The sequence below is a fragment of the Carcharodon carcharias genome, chromosome 5 (genome assembly GCF_017639515.1).
Source record: "Carcharodon carcharias isolate sCarCar2 chromosome 5, sCarCar2.pri, whole genome shotgun sequence".
Taxonomy (NCBI): Eukaryota; Metazoa; Chordata; class Chondrichthyes; order Lamniformes; family Lamnidae; genus Carcharodon; species Carcharodon carcharias.
In genome coordinates this window covers 76210086-76233466 of record NC_054471.1, presented here as the reverse complement: position 1 = coordinate 76233466, position 23381 = coordinate 76210086, and the positions used below count along the sequence as shown (strand labels likewise).

The 23381-nt window shown below is 49.5% G+C and overlaps 1 protein-coding gene across 1 annotated transcript in view; it reads left to right on the top strand.

Annotated features, from left to right (window-relative positions):
• The window catches only part of khdrbs2 (KH domain containing, RNA binding, signal transduction associated 2), a 718527-nt gene that overhangs the window by 593196 nt on the left and 101950 nt on the right, over positions 1 to 23381 (top strand). Inside the window, exon 8 of the mRNA XM_041187172.1 lies at positions 2952 to 3010. Coding sequence (XP_041043106.1) covers positions 2952 to 3010 — 59 coding nt within the window. The remainder of the gene's footprint in view (positions 1 to 2951; positions 3011 to 23381) is intronic.

Genomic DNA, 23381 nt, shown 5'->3' with positions numbered 1-23381 from the left:
AATTTACAGTCCCCAGTATAGGAGGCAAATGACAAGGGGGTTGAGAGTAGACTCCCCTTGCACTATCCCAATAAGTGAACATCACATTGATATAGAAAGACCAAGAAACAAAACGAAAAGGTGTTTTGAACATGATCCAGGTTCATTCATTAAGATAGAATGGAATTTACAGCGTTTTGATTGTGAGACCATGCACCCAAGCTGGAATCTTGTATGTCAAGAGTGCAAGTCAGAGAATCGAACACAACCAAATTGCAGTAATTCCAGTATAAGGAACCTGATGTCCTCACTCACAGGTTAATAAGTTATTCCTTGTAATTAAGCATAGATGTTATTATCAACAATTACTCACGATGATAACTATTACTAATAAAAGTTAAACAAAATAACAATTATTGCTTAGAATTACACAATGATATCTATTATTAATAATTTTTAAAAACCATGATAGCTATTGCTAATAATAATTAAACATATACCTCAGACGCTTAGGGTAAAAATAAATTGCCAGACTTCACTGCCTCACAAGTCACAAGCCATTTGGGAATGGCTGACCAAACTTTGTTGAATTCTAATGTATCTCTTTATTTCCTTTTTTTTGTACCTTTCTCTCACTCTGGCTTTGTGAAATTCCACACATTTCCATCTTACCTCATCCAATTAATTGGAATTCAGTTTTAGCAAGAATCATTCCCCATAACTTGAGTCATAAGAACATAAGAAATAGGAACAGGAGTAGACTATTCAGCCCCTCAAGTTTGCTCTGCCATTCAATAAGATCATGGCTGATCTTCTTGTGTTTCAATTTCCACATTCCCATCCAACCCTGATAACCTTTGATTCCCTTGCCTAACAAGAATCTATCTGCCTCTTAATGACCCCGCCTCCACCACCATCTGAGGCAGAGAGTTCCAAAGTTGCACAACCCTCTGAGTGAAAGAATTTCTCTCATCTCTGTCCTAAAAGGGCGACCCCTAATTTTAAAACAGTGCCCCTTAGTTCTAGATTCACCCACAAGAGGAAACATCCTTTCGACGTCCACCTTGTCAAGGCCATTCAGAATCTTGTATATTTCAATCAAATCACTCCTCACTCTTCTAAATTCCAGTGGAAAGAAGTCCAGCCTGTCTAAAACAAAAACAAAAATACCTGGAAAAACTCAGCAGGTCGGACAGCATCTGCAGAGAGGGATACAGGTGACATTTCGAGTCCGTAAGACCCTTCATCAGAACTAAAAAATATAGAAATGAGATGAAATATAAGCTGATAGAGGGGGGTGGGACAGGTACAGCTCGATAGGGGGCCAGTGATAGGTAAAGGCCAAGAAGAGACTGCCAAAGATGTCATAGACAAAAGGACAAAGGGGTGTTGACAGTGGTGATATTATCTAAAGGATGTGCTAATGGGGACATTAAGAGTAGCAAGCAGGACAAGCTAGTGGCAGATGGCCCTAGTGGGGGTGGGGTGGGGGGAAGGGATCGAAATGGTCTAAAAGGTGGATATGAAACAATAGATTGAAATAAATTTTAAAATAGGTGGGAAAATAAAAATATATTTGTAAAAAAATTATAAATTATTGGAAAAAGGGGGATCGGAAAGGGGGTGGGGATGGAGGAGAGAGTTCATGATCTAAAATTGTTGAACTCAATATTAAGTCCGGAAGACTGTAACGTGCCTAGTCGGAAGATGAGGTGCTGTTCCTCCAGTTTGCATTGAGCTTCACTGGAACATTGCAGCAGGCCAAGGACGGACATGTGGGCATGAGAGCAGGGTGGTGTGTTGAAATGGCAAGCGACAGGGAGGTCTGGGTCATGCTTGCGGACAGACCGAAGATGTTCCACAAAGTGGTCACCCAGTCTGCGTTTGGTCTCTCCAATGTAGAGGAAACAGCATTGGGAGCAACGAATGCAGTAGACTAAATTGAGGGAAGTGCAAGTGAAATGCTACTTCACTTGAAAGGAGTGTTTGGGTCCTTGGACGGTGAGGAGAGGGGAATTAAAGGGGCAGGTGTTGCACCTTCTGTGGTTGCATGGGAAGGTGCAGTCGGAGGGGGTTGAGATGTAGGGGGTGATGGAGGAGTGGACCAGGGTGTCCCGGAGGGAACGATCCCTGCAGAAAGCTGCCGGGGTGGGGTGAAGGAAAGTTGTGTTTGGTGGTGGCATCTTCCAGCCTCTCTAACCTGCCGTCATAAGACAACCCATTCATTCCAGGTATTAATCTAGTAAACCTCCTTTGAACCACCTCCAATGTATTTACATACTTCTTTAAATAAGGAGACCAAAACTGCAAACAGTGTTCGAGGTGCGGTCTCACCAATGCCCTGTATAACTGAAGTATAACATCCTTACTTTTATGCTCATTCCTTAATTTTCTAGACCTGCAGCCAGTGTCTTTACCAGACTCAGGCTGACAAGGATTTTTATCCTGTTGTATCTCTTACCAGCCAAGACTGTCGTAGCTTGTTTTGTGACTGTGCAGTTATTTGTAATCAACTGATGGTCTCCAACTGGGACAGTTTTAATTTAAACTGTCCTTCTAAGAGAGAGGAAAAGACAAAATCAAAGAAGTAACTGTTTTCTTACACCGGTTTTACAATGACCAGTTCCAATAGCCGGCAAAGTCGCAAGTAACTACATGCCGGATCTCTAATCCCAACGTGTTTTCCCGTTGAAGAAGATTCAGTACTGGGAGCAAGGACATACAAATTCAGGGCTTTAGGACTTATGGGAGCATGGTCTAAAATCATGATGTAAAGTGCGTTTGACCTTAAAGAACTACTTTACCATCAAAACAAATCCCTTTTATAGTTACGTATTGTACAAATATACTGATTTCTTTAAATGTTAAAAGTTTAAAAAATTGAGGGATGTTTTGGCTTTCTAAGAAACTGGAATTTTTTACATCATGTTTTTATCAGTGCAAGCTATCATTCTGTTTTTTTTATATTACAGTGGCCCTGAATATTATGATTACGGACATGGAACAAGTGAAGAAATCTATGAAAGTTACGGTAAACTTGGTTCCATTTTCTTTTTGTTGAAGACTGAGTGTCTCCATGTTTAAGGAAGGATATGCTTGCATTGGAGGTGGTACAGTGAAGGTTCACTAAATTGGTCCCTGGGATGAGGGGAGTTGTTCTGTGATGAGAGGCTGAGTAAATTGAGTCTATATTCTCTGGAGTTTAGAAGAATGAGAGACGATCTCATTGAAACCTACAAGATTCTGAAGGGGCTAGGTAGGGTAGACACTGAGAGATTGTTTCCACTGGTTGGGGAATCTAAAATAGTCTCAGGATAAGGGGCCACTCATTTAGGACCGACATGAGGAGAAATTACTTCACTCAAAGGGTTGTGAATCTTTGGAATTCTTGATCTCAGTGGATTGTGGATGCTCCACCATTGGCTATATTTAAGGCTGGGATAGACAAATTTTCGGTTTCTCAGGGAATCAAGGGATATGGAGAGCGGGCGGGAAAATGGAGTTGAAGGCCAAGATCAGCCATGATCATGTTGAATGAGGGAGCAGGCTTGATTGGCTGTATGGTCTAGTCCTGATCTTATTTCTGGTATTCTTGTGTTCTAGAATTCCCTTCAGAAATCAAACAGTGAAGAGAAATTGCTGCTGACTTGAATTTACTTTTCTTTCCTTGAAAAAAATGTAATTCACATGGGTAACCTAATCGAAACCTGATCACTTTAAACTAGGAGTAAGACAGCTGTCAATCATATCGACCCATTAACATTCAACCTCTGAATAACCACGAGCAAAAAGGTCCACCAGAGAATGACCAACTGGTCTATCAAGCCAGGCCATTTGGCCCAACTGTTCTATGCTGGTGTTAATGCTGGTGAACACTCCTAGTGCTGTAATTACAGGCCGATCAGCTCAACATCATTGGTAGGTTAAGGTTTTAGAAACATAAGCAGGAGTAGGAAAAAAAAAATCACTAGTCACTTGGAGACTTTTGAGGTATTTAAGAGGAGCCAGTACAGATTTGTAAAAGGCACATGTGTTTGACTTACCTAATTGCATTTTTTGATGAAGTAACAAAGAAGGTTGATGAAGGGAATGCAATGGTTTTAAGAAAGCATTTAACAAAGTGCAACCTAAAAGGCTGGTTAACAAAATTGTGACTCATGGAATAGGAGGGTCAGTATCAACTCAGATGAAAAATTGTCTTAAAGTCATAAAACAGCGATTCATGGTAAACGGTTGTTTTTCAGAATGGAAGATGGTTATCACTGGTGTTCCCCAAGTGTCAGTGTTAGAGCCACTGCTATTTTGCTATATGTAACATGATTTTGATATTGGAACACAGAGTTAAAACTTCAAAATTGCTGTAGATACTAAACTTGGAGGTGTGGCTGCGAGTGAAAGAGTGAGGATGATACCAATTGCAGGCAACAGGGCATGGTTAGGCTGGCAGAATGGGCAGGCAAGTGGCAAATGGAATTTAATACAGAGAAATATGAGGTGGTGATTTTGGCAGAAGGGATCGATAAAGGCGATATAGACTAAATGGCACAATTGTAAAATGTGTGCAGGAACAGAGGGGCCTGGGGGTTCACCTTTGAAGATAGCAGGACATATTGAGAGAGCAATTAGCAAAGCATATGGTCTCTTGATAAAAGTATTGAGCACAAGGGCAGGCAAGATATGCAGAGCTTGTCAAAAGCTCCATAGGCCACAGCTAGAGTACTGCTTCCATTTCTGGCCAACACAGTTTAGGAAGGATGTGAGAGTCTTTGAGAGGGTGCAAAGAAGATTTACTAGAATGGTTCCAGGGATGGGGGATTTTTGTCACAAGGTTAGGTTGGAGAAGCTGGGGTTGTTCCCCTTGGAGCAAAGGAGATTGAGGGGAGATTCCATAGAGGTGTACAATATTGACAGACTTTAGATAAAATCTGTTTCCATTTGCTGATGGTGCAAGGATTTTGGGACATAGATTTAAGGTTTGATGTATGGGGGATGTGAGGAAGAACTTTTTTATGCAGCACCTATGCAATACCTAAAATAATACAAAATTACCCCCTTTATTCTTACTTCAGCATTTCCAGCATTCGAGTATTTTCTTTTAACTCTGAGACTCCATTCTGCTGAATGGCAGATCAAATCTGTGGGATTTTATTACTTGGTCTTTTGAGGACTACCAGCCCACAACCCTCAATTATCCATCCATTCAATTAAGTTGATGAAGGATTTGGCACTGTGGGTCCTCAGTTTCCTGACCAGTGTTCCCTGTGACAGCTATTCCTCACCTGGAGCACTCAATCACACAATAACCTCTTGCATCCTTCCATGTGAATTTTAGTTTGGCCAATTAAGCACTGGAATTTTTTCCATTGGAGCCATGGGGCAGCATTTTGCCCTTGGTGGGCGTGCAGGCGCACTGCCATTTTGAGTGGGCAGGCCAATTAAGGCCCACCCAGCGGCCTGCCCAACAGCAAGCACTATGCGCTTCCTGTGCGGGGTGGGAGGGGAAGGAATCTCCAACTGCCAAAGTGATGTCTCAGGGAGATTACTGACAGTCTGAAAAACTTAAAAAATAGAAAAATCAAAATATAATTAACATGTCCCCCTCATATGACAATGTCACACAAGATGGGACATGTTAATAAATATCACATGACATTTATTGAAGTTTTTAAAAAGGAACATGAAATCTCGTTCCGCCAGTGGATGAGGTTTCATGTATTATCAGAAGCCTGCTGGGGCTCCTGGCCTGCCTGCTAGCCTTAAGGTTGGACGGGCAGGGCCTTAAATTACTTTAAGTACCCTGTCAATGGCCTCAGATTTCGCTGTCCACCCACCTTACTGAAAATTTAAAGGGACCGGAGTAACGTTGGGAATGACACCCTGCCCCCAAATCGCCGACGAGAAAATTCTGGCCATGGCTGCTAATACTGAGAAGATTCCAAGACCCGTTCACCCATCATCCCTCTGCTTGCAGACAGGCATTGGCTCCCAATGTAACAGTGCCTCGATTTTAAAACTCTCATCCCTATTTTCATATTCCTCCATAGCTCCGGCCCTCCCTATCTCTGTAATCTCATCCAGCTGCACTCCCTATCTCTGTAATCTCGTCCAGCTGCCCTCCTTATCTCTGTAATCTCGCCCAGCTGCCCTCCCTATCTCTGTAATCTTGACCAGCTGCCCTCCCTATATCCGTAATCTCGTCCAGCCGGCCCACCCCTATCTCTGTAATCTCGTCCAGCCGGCCCTCCCTATCCCTGTAATCTCGTCCAGCTGCCCTCCCTATCTCTGTAATCTCATCCAGCGGCCCTCCCTATCTCTGTAATCTCATCCATCTGCCCGCGCTATCTCTGTAATCTTGTCCAGAGAGCCTTCCCTATCTCTGTAATCTCATTCATCTACCCTCCCTTTCTCTGTAATCTCGTCCATCTGCCCTCCCTATGTCTGTAATGTCATCCAACTGCCCTCCCTATCTCTGTAATCTCGTCCAGCTGCCCTCCCTATATCTGTAATCTCGTCCAGCTGCCCTCCCTATCTCTGTAATCTCGTCCATCTGCCCTCCCTATGTCTGTAATCTCGTCCAGCTGCCCTCCCTATATCGGTAATCTCGTCCAGCTGCCTCCCTATCTCTGTAATCTCGTCCAGCTGCCCTCCCTATCTCTGTAATCTCGTCCATCTGCCCTCCCTATGTCTGTAATCTCGTCCAGCTGCCCTCCCTATATCGGTAATCTCGTCCAGCTGCCTCCCTATCTCTGTAATCTCATCCAGCTGCCCTCCCTATCTGTGTAATCTCCTCCAGAGAGCCCTCCCTATCGCTGTAATCTCGTCCAATTGCCCTCCCTATCTCTGTAATCCCGTCCAGCGGCCCTCCCTATCTCTGTAATCTCATCCAGCTGCCCTCCCTATCTCTGTAATCGCGTCCAGAGAGCCCTCCCTATCTCTGCAATCTCATCCATCTGACCTCCCTATCTCTGTAATCTCGCCCAGAGAGCCCTCCCTATCTCTGTAATCTCGTCCAGAGAGCCTTCCCAATCTCTGTAATCTCATCCATCTGCCCGCGCTATCTCTGTAATCCCGTCCAAAGAGCCTTCCCTATCTCTGTAATCTCATTCATATACCCTCCCTTTCCCTGTAATCTCGTCCATCTGCCCTCCCTATGTCTGTAATGTCATCCAACTGCCCTCTCTATCTCTGTAATCTCGTCCAGCTGCCCTCCCTATATCTGTAATCTCGTCCAGCTGCCCTCCCTATCTCTGTAATCTCGTCCATCTGCCCTCCCTATGTCTGTAATCTCGTCCAGCTGCCCTCACTATATCGGTAATCTCGTCCAGCTGCCTCCCTATCTCTGTAATCTCGTCCAGCTGCCCTCCCTATCTCTGTAATATTGGCCAGAGAGCCCTCCCTATCTCTGTAATCTCGTCCAGAGAGCCCACCCAAACTCTGTAAATTCATCCATCTCCCCTCCCTATCTCTGTAATCTAATTCATCTACCCTCCCTTTCTCTGTAAACTCGTCCATCTGCCCTCCCTATATCTGTAATCTCGTCGAACTGCCCTCCCTATCTCTGTAATCTCATCCAGCTGCGCTCCCTATATCTGTAATCTCGTCCAGCTGCCCTCCCTATCTCTGTAACCTCGTCCAGCTGCCCTCCCTATCTCTGTAAATTCGTCCAGCTGACCTCCCTATCTCTGTAATCTCATCCAGCTGCCCACCCTATCTCCGTAATCTCGTCCTGCCGGCCCTCCCTATCTCTGTAATCTCGTCCGGCTGCCCTCGGTATCTCTGTAATCTCGTCCAGAAAGCCCTACCAATCTCGGTAATCTCATCCATCTGCCCTCCCTATCTCTGTAACCTCGTCCAGCTGCCCTCCCTATCTCTGAAATCTCGTCGAGCTGCCCTCCCTATATCTGTAATCTCGTCCAGCTGCCCTACCTACCCTGTAATCTCGTCCAGCTGCCCTACCTATCTCTGTAATCACGTCCAGCCGCCCTCCCTATCTCTGTAATCTCGTCCAACCGGCCCTCCCTATCTCTGTAATCTCATCCAGCTGCCCTCCCTATATCTGTAATCTCGTCCAGAGAGCCTTCGCTATCTCTGTAATCTAATTCATCTACCCTCCCATTCTCTGTAATCTCGTCCAGCTGCCCTCCCTATCTCTGTAATCTCATCGATCTGCCCTCCCTATCTCTGTAATCTCGTCCAACTGCCCTCCCTATCTCTGTAATCTCGTCCAGCTGCCCTCCCTATCTCTGTAATCTAGTCCTGCCGGCCCTCCCTATCTCTGTAACCTCATTCATCTGCCCTCCCTATCTCTGTAATCTCATTCAGCTGCCATCCCTATCTCTGTAATCTCATCCAGAGAGCCCTCCCTATCTCTGCAATCTCATCCATCTGCCCTCCCTATCTCTGTAACCTCGTCCAGCTGCCCTCCCTATCTCTGAAATCTCGTCGAGCTGCCCTCCCTATCTCTGCAATCTTGACCAGCTGCCCTCCCTATCTCCGTAATCTCGTCCAGCCGGCCCTCCCTATCTCTGTAATCTCGACCAGCCGGCCCTCCCTATCTCTGTAATCTCGTCCAGCTGCCATCCCTATCTCTGTAATCTCATCCAGCTGCCCTCCATATCTCTGTAATCTCATCCAGAGAGCCCTCCCTATCTCTGCAATCTCATCCATCTGCCCTCCCTCTATCTGTAATCTCATCCAGATGGCCCTCCCTCTCTCTGTAATCTCGTCCTGCTGCCCTCCCTATCTCTGTAATCTCATCCAGCTGCCCTCCCTATCTCTATAATCCTGTCCAGTTGCCCTCCCTATATCTGTAATCTTGACCGGCTGCCCTCCCTAGCAATGTAATCTCGTCCAGCAGCCATCCCTATCTCTGTAATCTCGTCCAGCTGCCCTCACTATCCCTGTAATCTCATCCAGCTGCCCTCCCTATCTCTGTAATCTCGTCCAGCTGCCCTACCTACCCTGTAATCTCGTCCAGCTGCCCTCCCTATCTCTGTAATCACGTCCAGCCGCCCTCCCTATCTCTGTAATCTCGTCCAACCGGCCCTCCCTATCTCTGTAATCTCATCCAGCTGCCCTCCCTATATCTGTAATCTCGTCCAGAGAGCCTTCCCTATCTCTGTAATCTAATTCATCTACCCTCCCATTCTCTGTAATCTTGTCCATCTGCCCTCCCTATGTCTGTAATCTCGTCCTACTGCCCTCCCTATCTCTGTAATCTCGTCCAGCTGCCCTCCCTATCTCTGTAATCTCGTCCAGAGAGCCCTTCCTATCTCTGTAATCTCATCCAGCTGCCCTCCCTATCTCTGTAATCTCGTCCAGCCAGCCGTCCCTATCTCTGAAATCTCGTCCAGCTGCCCTCCTTATCTCTGTAATCTCGTACAGCTGCTCTCCCTATCTCTGTAATCTCGTCCAGGTGCCGTCCCTATCTCTGTAATCCCATTCAGCTGCCCTCCCTATCTCTGTAATCTCGTGCAGACAGCCCTCCCTATCTCTGCAATCTCATCCATCTTACCTCCCTATCTCTGTAATATTGGCCAGAGAGCCCTCCCTATCTCTGTAATCTCGTCCAGAGAGCCCACCCAAACTCTGTAAATTCATCCATCTCCCCTCCCTATCTCTGTAATCTAATTCATCTACCCTCCCTTTCTCTGTAAACTCGTCCATCTGCCCTCCCTATGTCTGTAATTTCGTCGAACTGCCCTCCCTATCTCTGTAATCTCATCCAGCTGCGCTCCCTATATCTGTAATCTCGTCCAGCTGCCCTCCCTATCTCTGTAACCTCGTCCAGCTGCCCTCCCTATCTCTGTAAACTCGTCCAGCTGACCTCCCTATCTCTGTAATCTCATCCAGCTGCCCACCCTATCTCCGTAATCTCGTCCTGCCGGCCCACCCTATCTCTGTAACCTCATTCATCTGCCCTCCCTATCTCTGTAATCTCATTCAGCTGCCATCCCTATCTCTGCAATCTCATCCATCTGCCCTCCCTATCTCTATAACCTCGTCCAGCTGCCCTCCCTATCTCTGCAATCTTGACCAGCTGCCGTCCCTATCTCCGTAATCTCGTCCAGCCGGCCCTCCCTATCTCCGTAATCCCGACCAGCCGGCCCTCCCTATCTCTGTAATCTCGTCCAGCTGCCATCCCTATCTCTGTGATCTCGTCCAGCCAGCCCTCCCTATATCTGTAATCTTGTCCATCTGCCCTCCCTATCTCTGTAATCCCGTCCAGCTGCCCTCTCTACCTCTGTAATCTCGTCCAGCCGTCACGCCCTATCTCTGTAATCTCGTCCAGCTGCCGACCCTTTCTCTGTAATCTCATCCAGAGAGCCCTTCCTATCTCTGCAATCTCATCCAGCTGCCCTCCCTATTCCTGTAATCTCGTCCAGCTGCCCTCCCTATCCCTGTAATCTCATCCAGATGCCCTCCCTATCTCTGTAATCTCGTCCAGCAGCCCTCCCTATCTCTGTAATCTTGTCCAGCTGCCCTCCCTATCTCTGTAATCTCATCCATCTGCCCTCCCTATCTCTGTAATCTCGTCCAGCAGCCCTCCCTATCTTTGTAATCTCGTTCAGCCAGCCGTCCCTATCTCTGAAATCTCGTCCAACTGCCCTCCTTATCTCTGTAATCTCATCCAGCTGCTCTCCCTATCTCTGTAATCTTGACCAGCTGCCCTCCCTATCTCCGTAATCTTGTCCAGCCGGCCCTCCCTATCTCTGTAATCTAGACCAGCCGGCCCTCCCCATCTCTGTAATCTCGTCCAGCTGCAGTCCCTATCTCTGTAATCTCATCCAGCTGCCCTCCCTATCTCTGTAATCTCATCCAGAGAGCCCTCCCTATCTCTGCAATCTCATCCTTCTGCCCTCCCTATCTCTGTAATCTCATCCAGAGACCCCTCCCTATCTCTGTAACCTCGTCCAGGGAGCCCTCCCTATCTCTGTAATCTCATCCAGATGGCCCTCCCTCTCTCTGTAATCTCGTCCAGCTGCCGTCCCTATCTCTGTAATCTCATTCAGCTGCCCTCCCTATCTCTGTAATCTCATCCAGAGAGCCCTCCCTATCTCTGCAATCTCATCCATCTGCCCTCCCTATCTCTGTAATCACATCCAGAGACCCCTCCCCATCTCTGTAACCTCGTCCAGGGAGCCCTCCCTATCTCTGTACTCTCATCCAGATGGCCCTCCCTCTCTCTGTAATCTCGTCCAGCTGCCCTCCCTATCTCTGTAATCTCATCCAGCTGCCCTCCCTATCTCTATAATCTTGTCCAGTTGCCCTTCCTATATCTGTAATCTTGACCGGCTGCCCTCCCTATCACTGTAATCTCGTCCAGCAGCCCTCCCTATCTCTGTAATCTCATCCAGCTGCCCTCACTATCCTGTAATCTCATCCAGCTGCCCTCCCTATCTCTGTAATCTCGTCCAGCTGCACTCCCTATCCCTATAATCTCGTCCAGCTAGCCTCCCTATCTCTGTAATCTCGTCCAGCTGCCCTCCCTATCTCTGTAATCTCATCCAGCCGCCCTCCCTATGTCTGTAATCTCGTCCAGCTGCCATCCCTATCTCTGTAATCTCCTACAGAGAGCCCTCCCTATATCTGTAATCTTGACCGGCTGCCCTCCCTATCACTGTAATCTCGTCCAGTAGCCCTCCCTATCCCTGTAATCTCGTCCAGCTAGCCTCCCTATCTCTGTAATCTCGTCCAGCTGCCCTCCCTACCCTGTAATCTTGTCCAGCCGGCCCTCCCTATCTCGGTAATCTCGTCCAGCTGCCATCCCTATCTCTGTAATCTCATCCAGCTGCCCTCCCTATCTCTGTAATCTCGTCCAGAGAGCCCTCTCTATCTCTGTAACCTCATTCATCTGCCCTCCCTATCTCTATAATCTCATTCAGCCTCCATCCCTATCTCTGTAATCTTATCCAGAGATCCCTCCCTATCTCTGCAATCTCATCCATCTGCCCCCCCATCTCTGAAATCTCGTCCAGAGACCCCTCCCTAACTCTGTAATCTCATCCATCTGCCCTCCCTATCTCTGTAATCTCGTCCATCTGCCCTCCCTATGTCTGTAATCTCGTCCATCTGCCCTCCCTATGTCTGTAATCTCGTCCAGCTGCCCTCCCTATATCGGTAATCTCGTCCAGCTGCCTCCCTATCTCTGTAATCTCGTCCTGCTGCCCTTCCTATCTCTGTAATCTCATCCAGCTGCCCTCCCTATCTCTATAATCCTGTCCAGTTGCCCTCCCTATATCTGTAATCTTGACCGGCTGCCCTCCCTATCAATGTAATCTCGTCCAGCTGCCCTCCCTATCTCTGTAATCTCGTCCAGCTGCCCTCACTATCCCTGTAATCTCATCCAGCTGCCCTCCCTATCTCTGTAATCTCGTCCAGCTGCCCTCCCTACCCTGTAATCTCGTACAGCTGCCCTCACTATCTCTGTAATCTCATCCAGCTGCCCTCCCTATCTCTGTCATCTCGTCCAGCTGCCCTCCCTATCCCTGTAATCTCGTCCAGCTAGCCTCCCTATCTCTGTAATCTCGTCCAGCTGCCCTCCATACCCTGTAATCTCGTCCAGCTGCCCTCCCTATCTCTGTAATCTCGTGCAGCTGCCCTCCCTATCTCTGTAATCTCGTCCAACCGGCCCTCCCTATCTCTGTAATCTCATCCAGCTGCCCTCCCTATATCTGTAATCTCGTCCAGAGAGCCTTCCCTATCTCTGTAATCTAATTCATCTACCCTCCCATTCTCTGTAATCTTGTCCATCTGCCCTCCCTATGTCTGTAATCTCGTCCTACTGCCCTCCCTATCTCTGTAATCTCGTCCAGCTGCCCTCCCTATCTCTGTAATCTCGTCCAGAGAGCCCTTCCTATCTCTGTAATCTCATCCAGCTGCCCTCCCTATCTCTGTAATCTCGTCCAGCCAGCCGTCCCTATCTCTGAAATCTCGTCCAGCTGCCCTCCTTATCTCTGTAATCTCGTACATCTGCTCTCCCTATCTCTGTAATCTTGACCAGCTGCTCTCCCTATCCTTGTAATCTCGTCCAGGTGCCGTCCCTATCTCTGTAACCTCATCCATCTTACCTCCCTATCTCTGTAATCTCGTCCAGACAGCCCTCCCTATCTCTGCAATCTCATCCATCTTACCTCCCTATCTCTGTAATATTGGCCAGAGAGCCCTCCCTATCTCTGTAATCTCGTCCAGAGAGCCCACCCAAACTCTGTAAATTCATCCATCTCCCCTCCCTATCTCTGTAATCTAATTCATCTACCCTCCCTTTCTCTGCAAACTCGTCCATCTGCCCTCCCTATGTCTGTAATTTCGTCGAACTGCCCTCCCTATCTCTGTAATCTCATCCAGCTGCGCTCCCTATATCTGTAATCTCGTCCAGCTGCCCTCCCTATCTCTGTAACCTCGTCCAGCTGCCCTCCCTATCTCTGTAAACTCGTCCAGCTGACCTCCCTATCTCTGTAATCTCATCCAGCTGCCCACCCTATCTCCGTAATCTCGTCCTGCCGGCCCACCCTATCTCTGTAACCTCATTCATCTGCCCTCCCTATCTCTGTAATCTCATTCAGCTGCCATCCCTATCTCTGCAATCTCATCCATCTGCCCTCCCTATCTCTGTAACCTCGTCCAGCTGCCCTCCCTATCTCTGCAATCTTGACCAGCTGCCGTCCCTACCTCCGTAATCTCGTTCAGCCGGCCCTCCCTATCTCCGTAATCTCGACCAGCCGGCCCTCCCTATCTCTGTAATCTCGTCCAGCTGCCATCCCTATCTCTGTAATCTCATCCAGCTGCCCTCCATATCTCTGCAATCTCATCCAGAGAGCCCTCCCTATCTCTGCAATCTCATCCATCTGCCCTCCCTCTATCTGTAATCTCATCCAGATGGCCCTCCCTCTCTCTGTAATCTCGTCCTGCTGCCCTCCCTATGTCTGTAATCTCATCCAGCTGCCCTCCCTATCTCTATAATCCTGTCCAGTTGCCCTCCCTATATCTGTAATCTTGACCGGCTGCCCTCCCTATCAATGTAATCTCGTCCAGCAGCCCTCCCTATCTCTGTAATCTCGTCCAGCTGCCCTCACTATCCCTGTAATCTCATCCAGCTGCCCTCCCTATCTCTGTAATCTCGTCCAGCTGCCCTCCCTATCCTTGTAATCTCGTCCAGCTAGCCTCCCTATCTCTGTAATCACGTCCAGCTGCCCTCCCTACCCTGTAATCTCGTACAGCTGCCCTCACTATCGCTGTAATCTCGTCCAGCTAGCCTCCCTATCTCTGTAATCTCGTCCAGCTGCCCTACCTACCCTGTAATCTCGTCCAGCTGCCCTCCCTATCTCTGTAATCACGTCCAGCCGCCCTCCCTATCTCTGTAATCTCGTCCAACCGGCCCTCCCTATCTCTGTAATCTCATCCAGCTGCCCTCCCTATATCTGTAATCTCGTCCAGAGACCCTTCCCTATCTCTGTAATCTAATTCATCTACCCTCCCATTCTCTGTAATCTCGTCCATCTGCCCTCCCTATGTCTGTAATTTCGTCGAACTGCCCTCCCTATCTCTGTAATCTCATCCAGCTGCGCTCCCTATATCTGTAATCTCGTCCAGCTGCCCTCCCTATCTCTGTAACCTCGTCCAGCTGCCCTCCCTATCTCTGTAATCTCATCCAGCTGCCCACCCTATCTCCGTAATCTCGTCCTGCCGGCCCTCCCTATCTCTGTAACCTCATTCATCTGCCCTCCCTATTTCTGTAATCTCATTCAGCTGCCATCCCTATCTCTGTAATCTCATCCAGAGAGCCCTCCCTATCTCTGCAATCTCATCCATCTGCCCTCCCTATCTCTGTAAACTCGTCCAGCTGCCCTCCCTATCTCTGAAATCTCGTCGAGCTGCCCTCCCTATCTCTGCAATCTTGACCAGCTGCCGTCCCTATCTCCGTAATCTCGTCCTGCTGCCCTCCCTATCTCTGTAATCTCATCCAGTTGCCCTCCCTATCTCTATAATCCTGTCCAGTTGCCCTCCCTATATCTGTAAGCTTGACCGGCTGCCCTCCCTATCAATGTAATCTCGTCCAGCAGCCCTCCCTGTCTCTGTAATCTCGTCCAGCTGCCCTCACTATCCCTGTAATCTCGTCCAGCTAGCCTCCCTATCTCTGTCATCTCGTCCAGCTGCCCTACCTACCCTGTAATCTCGTCCAGCTGCCCTCCCTATCTCTGTAATCACGTCCAGCCGCCCTCCCTATCTCTGTAATCTCGTCCAACCGGCCCTCCCTATCTCTGTAATCTCATTCAGCTGCCCTCCCTATATCTGTAATCTCGTCCAGAGAGACTTCCCTATCTCTGTAATCTAATTCATCTACCCTCCCATTCTCTGTAATCTCGTCCATCTGCCCTCCCTATGTCTGTAATCTCGTCCAACTGCCCTCCCTATCTCTGTAATCTCGTCCAGCTGCCCTCCCTATCTCTGTAATCTCGTCCAGCTGCCCTCCATATCTCTGTAATCTCGTCCAGCTGCCCTCCCTATCTCTGTAATCTCATCCAGCTGCCCTCCCGATCTCTGTAATCTCATCCAGCTGCCCACCCTATCTCTGTAATCTCGTCGAGCTGCCCTCCCTATCTCTTCAATCTTGACCTGCGGCCCTCCATATCTCCGGAATCTCGTCCAGCCGGCCCTCCCTATCTCTGTAATCTCGTCCAGCCGGCCCTCCCTATCTCGGTAATCTCGTCCAGCTGCCATCCCTATCTCTGTAATCTCATCCAGCTGCCCTCCCTATCTCTGTAATCTCGTCCAGAGAGCCCTCTCTATCTCTGTAACCTCATTCATCTGCCCTCCCTATCTCTATAATCTCATTCAGCTGCCATCCCTATCTCTGTAATCTTATCCAGAGATCCCTCCCTATCTCTGCAATCTCATCCATCTGCCCCCCCATCTCTGAAATCTCGTCCAGAGACCCCTCCCTAACTCTGTAATCTCATCCATCTGCCCTCCCTATCTCTGTAATCTCGTCCATCTGCCCTCCCTATGTCTGTAATCTCGTCCAACTGCCCTCCCTATCTCTGTAATCTCGTCCAGCTGCCCTCCCTATATCTGTAATCTCGTCCAGCTGCCCTCCCTATCTCTGTAATTTCCTCCAGCTGCCCTCCCTATCTCTGTAATCTCGTCCAGCGAGCCCGACCTATATCTGTAATCTCGTACCGCTGGCCTCCCTATCTCTACAATCACGTCCAGCTGCCCTCTCTACCTCTGTAATCTCATCCAGCCGGCCCTCACTATCTCTGTAATCTCATCCAGAAGGCCCTCCCTATCTCTGTAATCTCGTCCAGTTGCCCTCCCTACCTCTGTAATCTCGTCCAACTGCTCTCCCTATCTCTGTAATGTCGTCCAGCTGCCCTCCCTATCTCTGTAATCTCATCCAGCCAACCCTCCCTATCTCTATAATGTCGTCCAGCTGCCCTCCCTATCTCTGTTATCTCATCCAGCTGGCCGTCCCCATCTCTGTAATCGCGTCCAGCGAGCCCTCCTTATCTATGTAAGCTTGTCCAGTTGCTCTCCCTCTCTCTGTAATCTCGTCCAGCTGCCCTCCCTATCTCTGTAACCTCGTCCAGGGAGCCCTCCCTATCTCTGTAATCTCATCCAGACGGCCCTCCCTATCTCTGTAATCTCGTCCAGCTGCCCTCCCTATCCCAGTAATCTCATCCAGCTGCCCTCCCTATATCTGTAATCTCGTCCAGCCGCACTCCCTATCTCTGTAATCTCGTCCAGCTGCCCTCCCTATCTCTGTAATCTCGTCCAGCTGCCCTCCCTATCTCTGTAATCTTGTCCAGTTGCCCTCCCTATATCTGTAATCTTGACAGGCTGCCCTCCCTATCATTACAATCTCGTCCAGTAGCCGTCCCTATCTCTGTAATCTCGTCCAGCTGCCCTCACTATCCCTTTAATCTCATCCAGCTGCCCTCCCTATCTCTGTAATCTCGTCCAGCTGCCCTCCCTATCCCTGTAATCTTGTCCAGCTAGCCTCCCTATCTCTGTAATCTCGTCCAGCTGCCCTCCCTACCCTGTAATCCCGTCCAGTTGACCTCCCTATCTCTGTAATCTCGTCCAACTGGCCCTCCCTATCTCTGTAATCTCATCCAGCTGCCCTCCCTATATCTGTAATCTTGTCCAGCTGCCCTCCCTGTCTCTGTAATCTCATCCAGCTGCCCTCCCAGTCTCTGTAATCTCATCCAGCTGCCCTCCCTATCTCTGTGATCTCGTCCAGATGCCCTCCCTATCTCTGTGATCTCGTCCAGCCAGCCCTCCCTATATCTGTAATCTTGTCCATCTGCCCTCCCTATCTCTGTAATCCCGTCCAGTTACCCTCTCTACCTCTGTAATCTCATCCAGCCGTCACGCCCTATCTCTGTAATCTCGTCCAGCTGCCGACCCTTTCTCTGTAATCTCATCCAGAGAGCCCTTCCTATCTCTGCAATCTCATCCAGTTGCCCTCCCTATTCCTGTAATCTCGTCCAGCTGCCCTCCCTATCCCTGTAATCTCATCCAGATGCCCTCCCTATCTCTGTAATCTCGTCCAGCAGCCCTCCCTATCTCTGTAATCTCGTCCAACTGCCCTCCCTATCTCTGTAATCTCATCCATCTGCCCTCCCTATCTCTGTAATCTCGTCCAGCAGCCCTCCCTATCTTTGCAATCTCATTCAACCAGCCGTCCCTATCTCTGAAATCTCGTCCAACTGCCCTCCTTATCTCTGTAATCTCATCCAGCTGCTCTCCCTATCTCTGTAATCTTGACCAGCTGCCCTCCCTATCTCCGTAATCTCGTCCAGCCGGCCCTCCCTATCTCTGTAATCTCGTCCAGCCGGCCCACCCTATCCCTGTAATCGCTTCCAGGTGCCGTCCCTATCTCTGTAATCCCATCCAGCTGCCCTCCCTATCTCTGTAATCTCGTCCAGAGAGCCCTCCCTATCTCTGCAATCTCATCCAGCTGCCCTCGCGATCTCTGTAATCTTGTCCAGAGAGCCCTCCCAATCTCTGTAACCTCATTCATCTGCCCTCCCTATCTCTGTAAACTCATTCAGCTGCCATCCCTATCTCTGTAATCACATCCAGACAGCCATCCCAATTTCTGCAATCTCATCCAACTGCCCTCCCTATCTCTGTAATCTCATCCAGAGAGCCCTCCCTATCTCTGTAATCTCGTCCAGCTGCCGTCCCTATCACTGTAATCTCATCCAGCTGCCCAACCTATCTCTGTAACCTCGTCCAGCTGCCCTCCCTACCTCTGTAATCTCGTCGAGCTGCCCTCCCTATCTCTGTAATCTTGACACAGCTGCCCTCCCTATCTCCGTAATCTCGTCCAGCCGGCCCTCCCTATCTCTGTAATCTCGACCAGCCGGCCCTCCCTATCTCTGTAATCTCGTCCAGCTGCCGTCCCTATCTCTGTAATCTCATCCAGCTGCCCTCCCTATCACTGTAATCTCATCCAGAGAGCCCTCCCTATCTCTGCAATCTCATCCATCTGCCCTCCCTATCTCTGTAACCTCGTCCAGAGAGCCCTCCCAATCTCTGTAACCTCATTCATCTGCCTTCCCTATCTCTGTAAACTCATTCAGCTGCCAACCGTAACTCTGTAATCTCATCCAAAGAGCCCTCCCTATCTCTGTAATCTCATCGAGCTGCCCTCCCTATCTCTGTAATCTTGACCAGCTGCCCTCCCTATCTCCGTAATCTCGTCCAGCCGGCCCACCCTATCCCTGTAATCTCGTCCAGGTGCCGTCCCTATCTCTGTAATCCCATTCAGCTGCCCTCCCTATCTCTGTAATCTCGTCCAGACAGCCCTCCCTATCTCTGCAATCTCATCCATCTTACCTCCCTATCTCTGTAATATTGGCCAGAGAGCCCTCCCTATCTCTGTAATCTCGTCCAGAGAGCCCACCCAAACTCTGTAAATTCATCCATCTCCCCTCCAAATCTCTGTAATCTAATTCATCTACCCTCCCTTTCTCTGTAAACTCGTCCATCTGCCCTCCCTATGTCTGTAATCTCGTCGAACTGTCCTCCCTATCTCTGTAATCTCATCCAGCTGCGCTCCCTATATCTGTAATCTCGTCCAGCTGCCCTCCCTATCTCTGTAACCTCGTCCAGCTGCCCTCCGTATCTCTGTAAACTCGTCCAGCTGACCTCCCTATCTCTGTAATCTCATCCAGCTGTCCACCCTATCTCCGTAATCTCGTCCTGCCGGCCCTCCCTATCTCTGTAATCTCGTCCGGCTGCCCTCGCTATCTCTGTAATCTCGTCCAGAGAGCCCTAACAATCTCTGTAACCTCATTCATCTGCCCTCCCTATCTCTGTAATCTCATTCAGCTGCCATCCCTATCTCTGTAATCTCATCCAGAGAGCCCTCCCTATCTCTGCAATCTCATCCATCTGCCCTCCCTATCTCTGTAACCTTGTCCAGCTGCCCTCCCTATCTCTGAAATCTCGTCCATCTGCCCTCCCTATCTCTGTAATCTCGACCAGCCGGCCCTCCCTATCTCTGTAATCTCCTCCAGCTGCCATCCCTATCTCTGTAATCTCATCCAGCTGCCCTCCATATCTCTGTAATCTCATCCAGAGAGCCCTCCCTATCTCTGCAATCTCATCCATCTGCCCTCCCTCTATGTGTAATCTCATCCAGATGGCCCTCCCTATCTCTGTAAACTCATTCAGCTGCCATCCGTAACTCTGTAATCTCATCCAAAGAGCCCTCCCTATCTCTGCAATCTCATCCATCTGCCCTCCCTATCTCTGTAATCTCGTCCAGATAGCCTCCCTATCTCTGTAATCTCGTCCAGCTGCCCTCCCTACCCTGTAATCTCGTCCAGCTGCCCTACATATCTCTGTAATCTTGTCCAGCAGCCCTCGCTATCCCAGTAATCTCATCCAGCTGCCCTCCCTATCTCTGTAATCTCGTCGAGCTGCCCTCCCTATCTCTGTAATCTTGACCAGCTGCCCTCCCTATCTCCGTAATCTCGTCCAGCCGGCCCTCCCTATCTCTGTAATCTAGACCAGTTGCCGTCCCTATGTCTGTAATCTCATCCAGCTGCCCTCCCTATCTCTGTAATCTCATCCAGCTGCCGTCCCTATGTCTGTAATCTCATCCAGCGGCCCTCCCTATCACTGTAATCTCATCCAGAGAGCCCTCCCTATCTCTGCAATCTCATCCATCTGCCCTCCCTATCTCTGTAACCTCGTCCAGAGAGCCCTCCCTATCTCTGTAATCTCGTCCAGCTGCCGTCCCTATCTCTGTAATCTCATCCAGCTGCCCACCCTATCTCTGTAACCTCGTCCAGCTGCCCTCCCTATCTCTGTAATCTCATCGAGCTGCCCTCCCTATCTCTGTAATCTTGACCAGCTGCCCTCCCTATCTCCGTAATCTCGTCCAGCCGGCCCACCCTATCCCTGTAATCTCGTCCAGGTGCCGTCCCTATCTCTGTAATCCCATTCAGCTGCCCTCCCTATCTCTGTAATCTCGTCCAGACAGCCCTCCCTATCTCTGCAATCTCATCCATCTTACCACCCTGTCTCTGTAATATTGGCCAGAGAGCCCTCCCTATCTCTGTAATCTCATCCAGAGAGCCCACCCAAACTCTGTAAATTCATCCATCTCCCCTCCCTATCTCTGTAATCTAATTCATCTACCCTCCCTTTCTCTGTAAACTCGTCCATCTGCCCTCCCTATGTCTGTAATCACGTCGAACTGCCCTCCCTATCTCTGTAATCTCATCCAGCTGCGCTCCCTATATCTGTAATCTCGTCCAGCTGCCCTCCCTATCTCTGTAATCTAGTCCAGCCAGCCGTCCCTATTTCTGAAATCTCGTCCAGCTGCCCTCCTTATCTCTGTAATCTCGTACAGCTGCTCTCCCTATCTCTGTAATCTTGACCAGCTGCCCTCCCTATCCCTGTAATCTCGTCCAGGTGCCGTCCCTATATCTGTAATCCCATTCAGCTGCCCTCCCTATCTCTGTAATCTCGTCCAGACAGCCCTCCCTATCTCTGCAATCTCATCCATCTTACCTCCCTATCTCTGTAATCTCGTCCAGAGAGCCCACCCAAACTCTGTAAATTCATCCATCTCCCCTCCCTATCTCTGTAATCTAATTCATCTACCCTCCCTTTCTCTGTAAACTCGTCCATCTGCCCTCCCTATGTCTGTAATTTCGTCGAACTGCCCTCCCTATCTCTGTAATCTCATCCAGCTGCGCTCCCTATATCTGTAATCTCGTCCAGCTGCCCTCCCTATCTCTGTAACCTCGTCCAGCTGCCCTCCCTATCTCTGTAAACTCGTCCAGCTGACCTCCCTATCTCTGTAATCTCATCCAGCTGCCCACCCTATCTCCGTAATCTCGTCCTGCCGGCCCTCCCTATCTCTGTAACCTCATTCATCTGCCCTCCCTATTTCTGTAATCTCATTCAGCTGCCATCCCTATCTCTGTAATCTCATCCAGAGAGCCCTCCCTATCTCTGCAATCTCATCCATCTGCCCTCCCTATCTCTGTAAACTCGTCCAGCTGCCCTCCCTATCTCTGAAATCTCGTCAAGCTGCCCTCCCTATCTCTGCAATCTTGACCAGCTGCCGTCCCTATCTCCGTAATCTCGTCCTGCTGCCCTCCCTATCTCTGTAATCTCATCCAGTTGCCCTCCCTATCTCTATAATCCTGTCCAGTTGCCCTCCCTATATCTGTAATCTTGACCGGCTGCCCTCTCTATCAATGTAATCTCGTCCAGCAGCCCTCCCTATCTCTGTAATCTCGTCCAGCTGCCCTCACTATCCCTGTAATCTCATCCAGCTGCCCTCCCTATCTCTGTAATCTCGTCCAGCTGCCCTCCCTATCCTTGTAATCTCGTCCAGCTAGCCTCCCTATCTCTGTAATCTCATCCAGCTGCCCTCCTTACCCTGTAATCTCGTACAGCTGCCCTCACTATCGCTGTAATCTCGTCCAGCTAGCCTCCCTATCTCGTAATCTCGTCCAGCTGCCCTACCTACCCTGTAATCTCGTCCAGCTGCCCTCCCTATCTCTGTAATCACGTCCAGCCGCCCTCCCTATCTCTGTAATCTCGTCCAACCGGCCCTCCCTATCTCTGTAATCTCATTCAGCTGCCCTCCCTATATCTGTAATCTCGTCCAGAGAGCCTTCCCTATCTCTGTAATCTAATACATCTACCCTCCCATTCTCTGTAATCTCGTCCATCTGCCCTCCCTATGTCTGTAATCTCGTCCAACTGCCCTCCCTATCTCTGTAATCTCGTCCAGCTGCCCTCCCTATCTCTGTAATCTCGTCCAGCTGCCCTCCATATCTCTGTAATCTCGTCCAGCTGCCCTCCCTATCTCTGTAATCTCATCCAGCTGCCCTCCCGATCTCTGTAATCTCATCCAGCTGCCCACCCTATCTCTGTAATCTCGTCGAGCTGCCCTCCCTATCTCTTTAATCTTGACCTGCGGCCCTCCCTATCTCCGGAATCTCGTCCAGCCGGCCCTCGCTATCTCTGTAATCTCGTCCAGCCGGCCCTCCCTATCTCGGTAATCTCGTCCAGCTGCCATCCCTATCTCTGTAATCTCATCCAGCTGCCCTCCCTATCTCTGTAATCTCGTCCAGAGAGCCCTCTCTATCTCTGTAACCTCATTCATCTGCCCTCCCTATCTCTATAATCTCATTCAGCTGCCATCCCTATCTCTGTAATCTTATCCAGAGATCCCTCCCTATCTCTGCAATCTCATCCATCTGCCCCCCCATCTCTGAAATCTCGTCCAGAGACCCCTCCCTAACTCTGTAATCTCATCCATCTGCCCTCCCTATCTCTGTAATCTCGTCCATCTGCCCTCCCTATGTCTGTAATCTCGTCCAACTGCCCTCCCTATCTCTGTAATCTCGTCCAGCTGCCCTCCCTATATCTGTAATCTCGTCCAGCTGCCCTCCCTATCTCTGTAATTTCCTCCAGCTGCCCTCCCTATCTCTGTAATCTCGTCCAGCGAGCCCGACCTATATCTGTAATCTCGTACCGCTGGCCTCCCTATCTCTACAATCACGTCCAGCTGCCCTCTCTACCTCTGTAATCTCATCCAGCCGGCCCTCACTATCTCTGTAATCTCATCCAGAAGGCCCTCCCTATCTCTGTAATCTCGTCCAGTTGCCCTCCCTACCTCTGTAATCTCGTCCAACTGCTCTCCCTATCTCTGTAATGTCGTCCAGCTGCCCTCCCTATCTCTGTAATCTCATCCAGCCAACCCACCCTATCTCTATAATGTCGTCCAGCTGCCCTCCCTATCTCTGTTATCTCATCCAGCTGGCCGTCCCCATCTCTGTAATCGCGTCCAGCGAGCCCTCCTTATCTATGTAAGCTTGTCCAGTTGCCCTCCCTCTCTCTGTAATCTCGTCCAGCTGCCC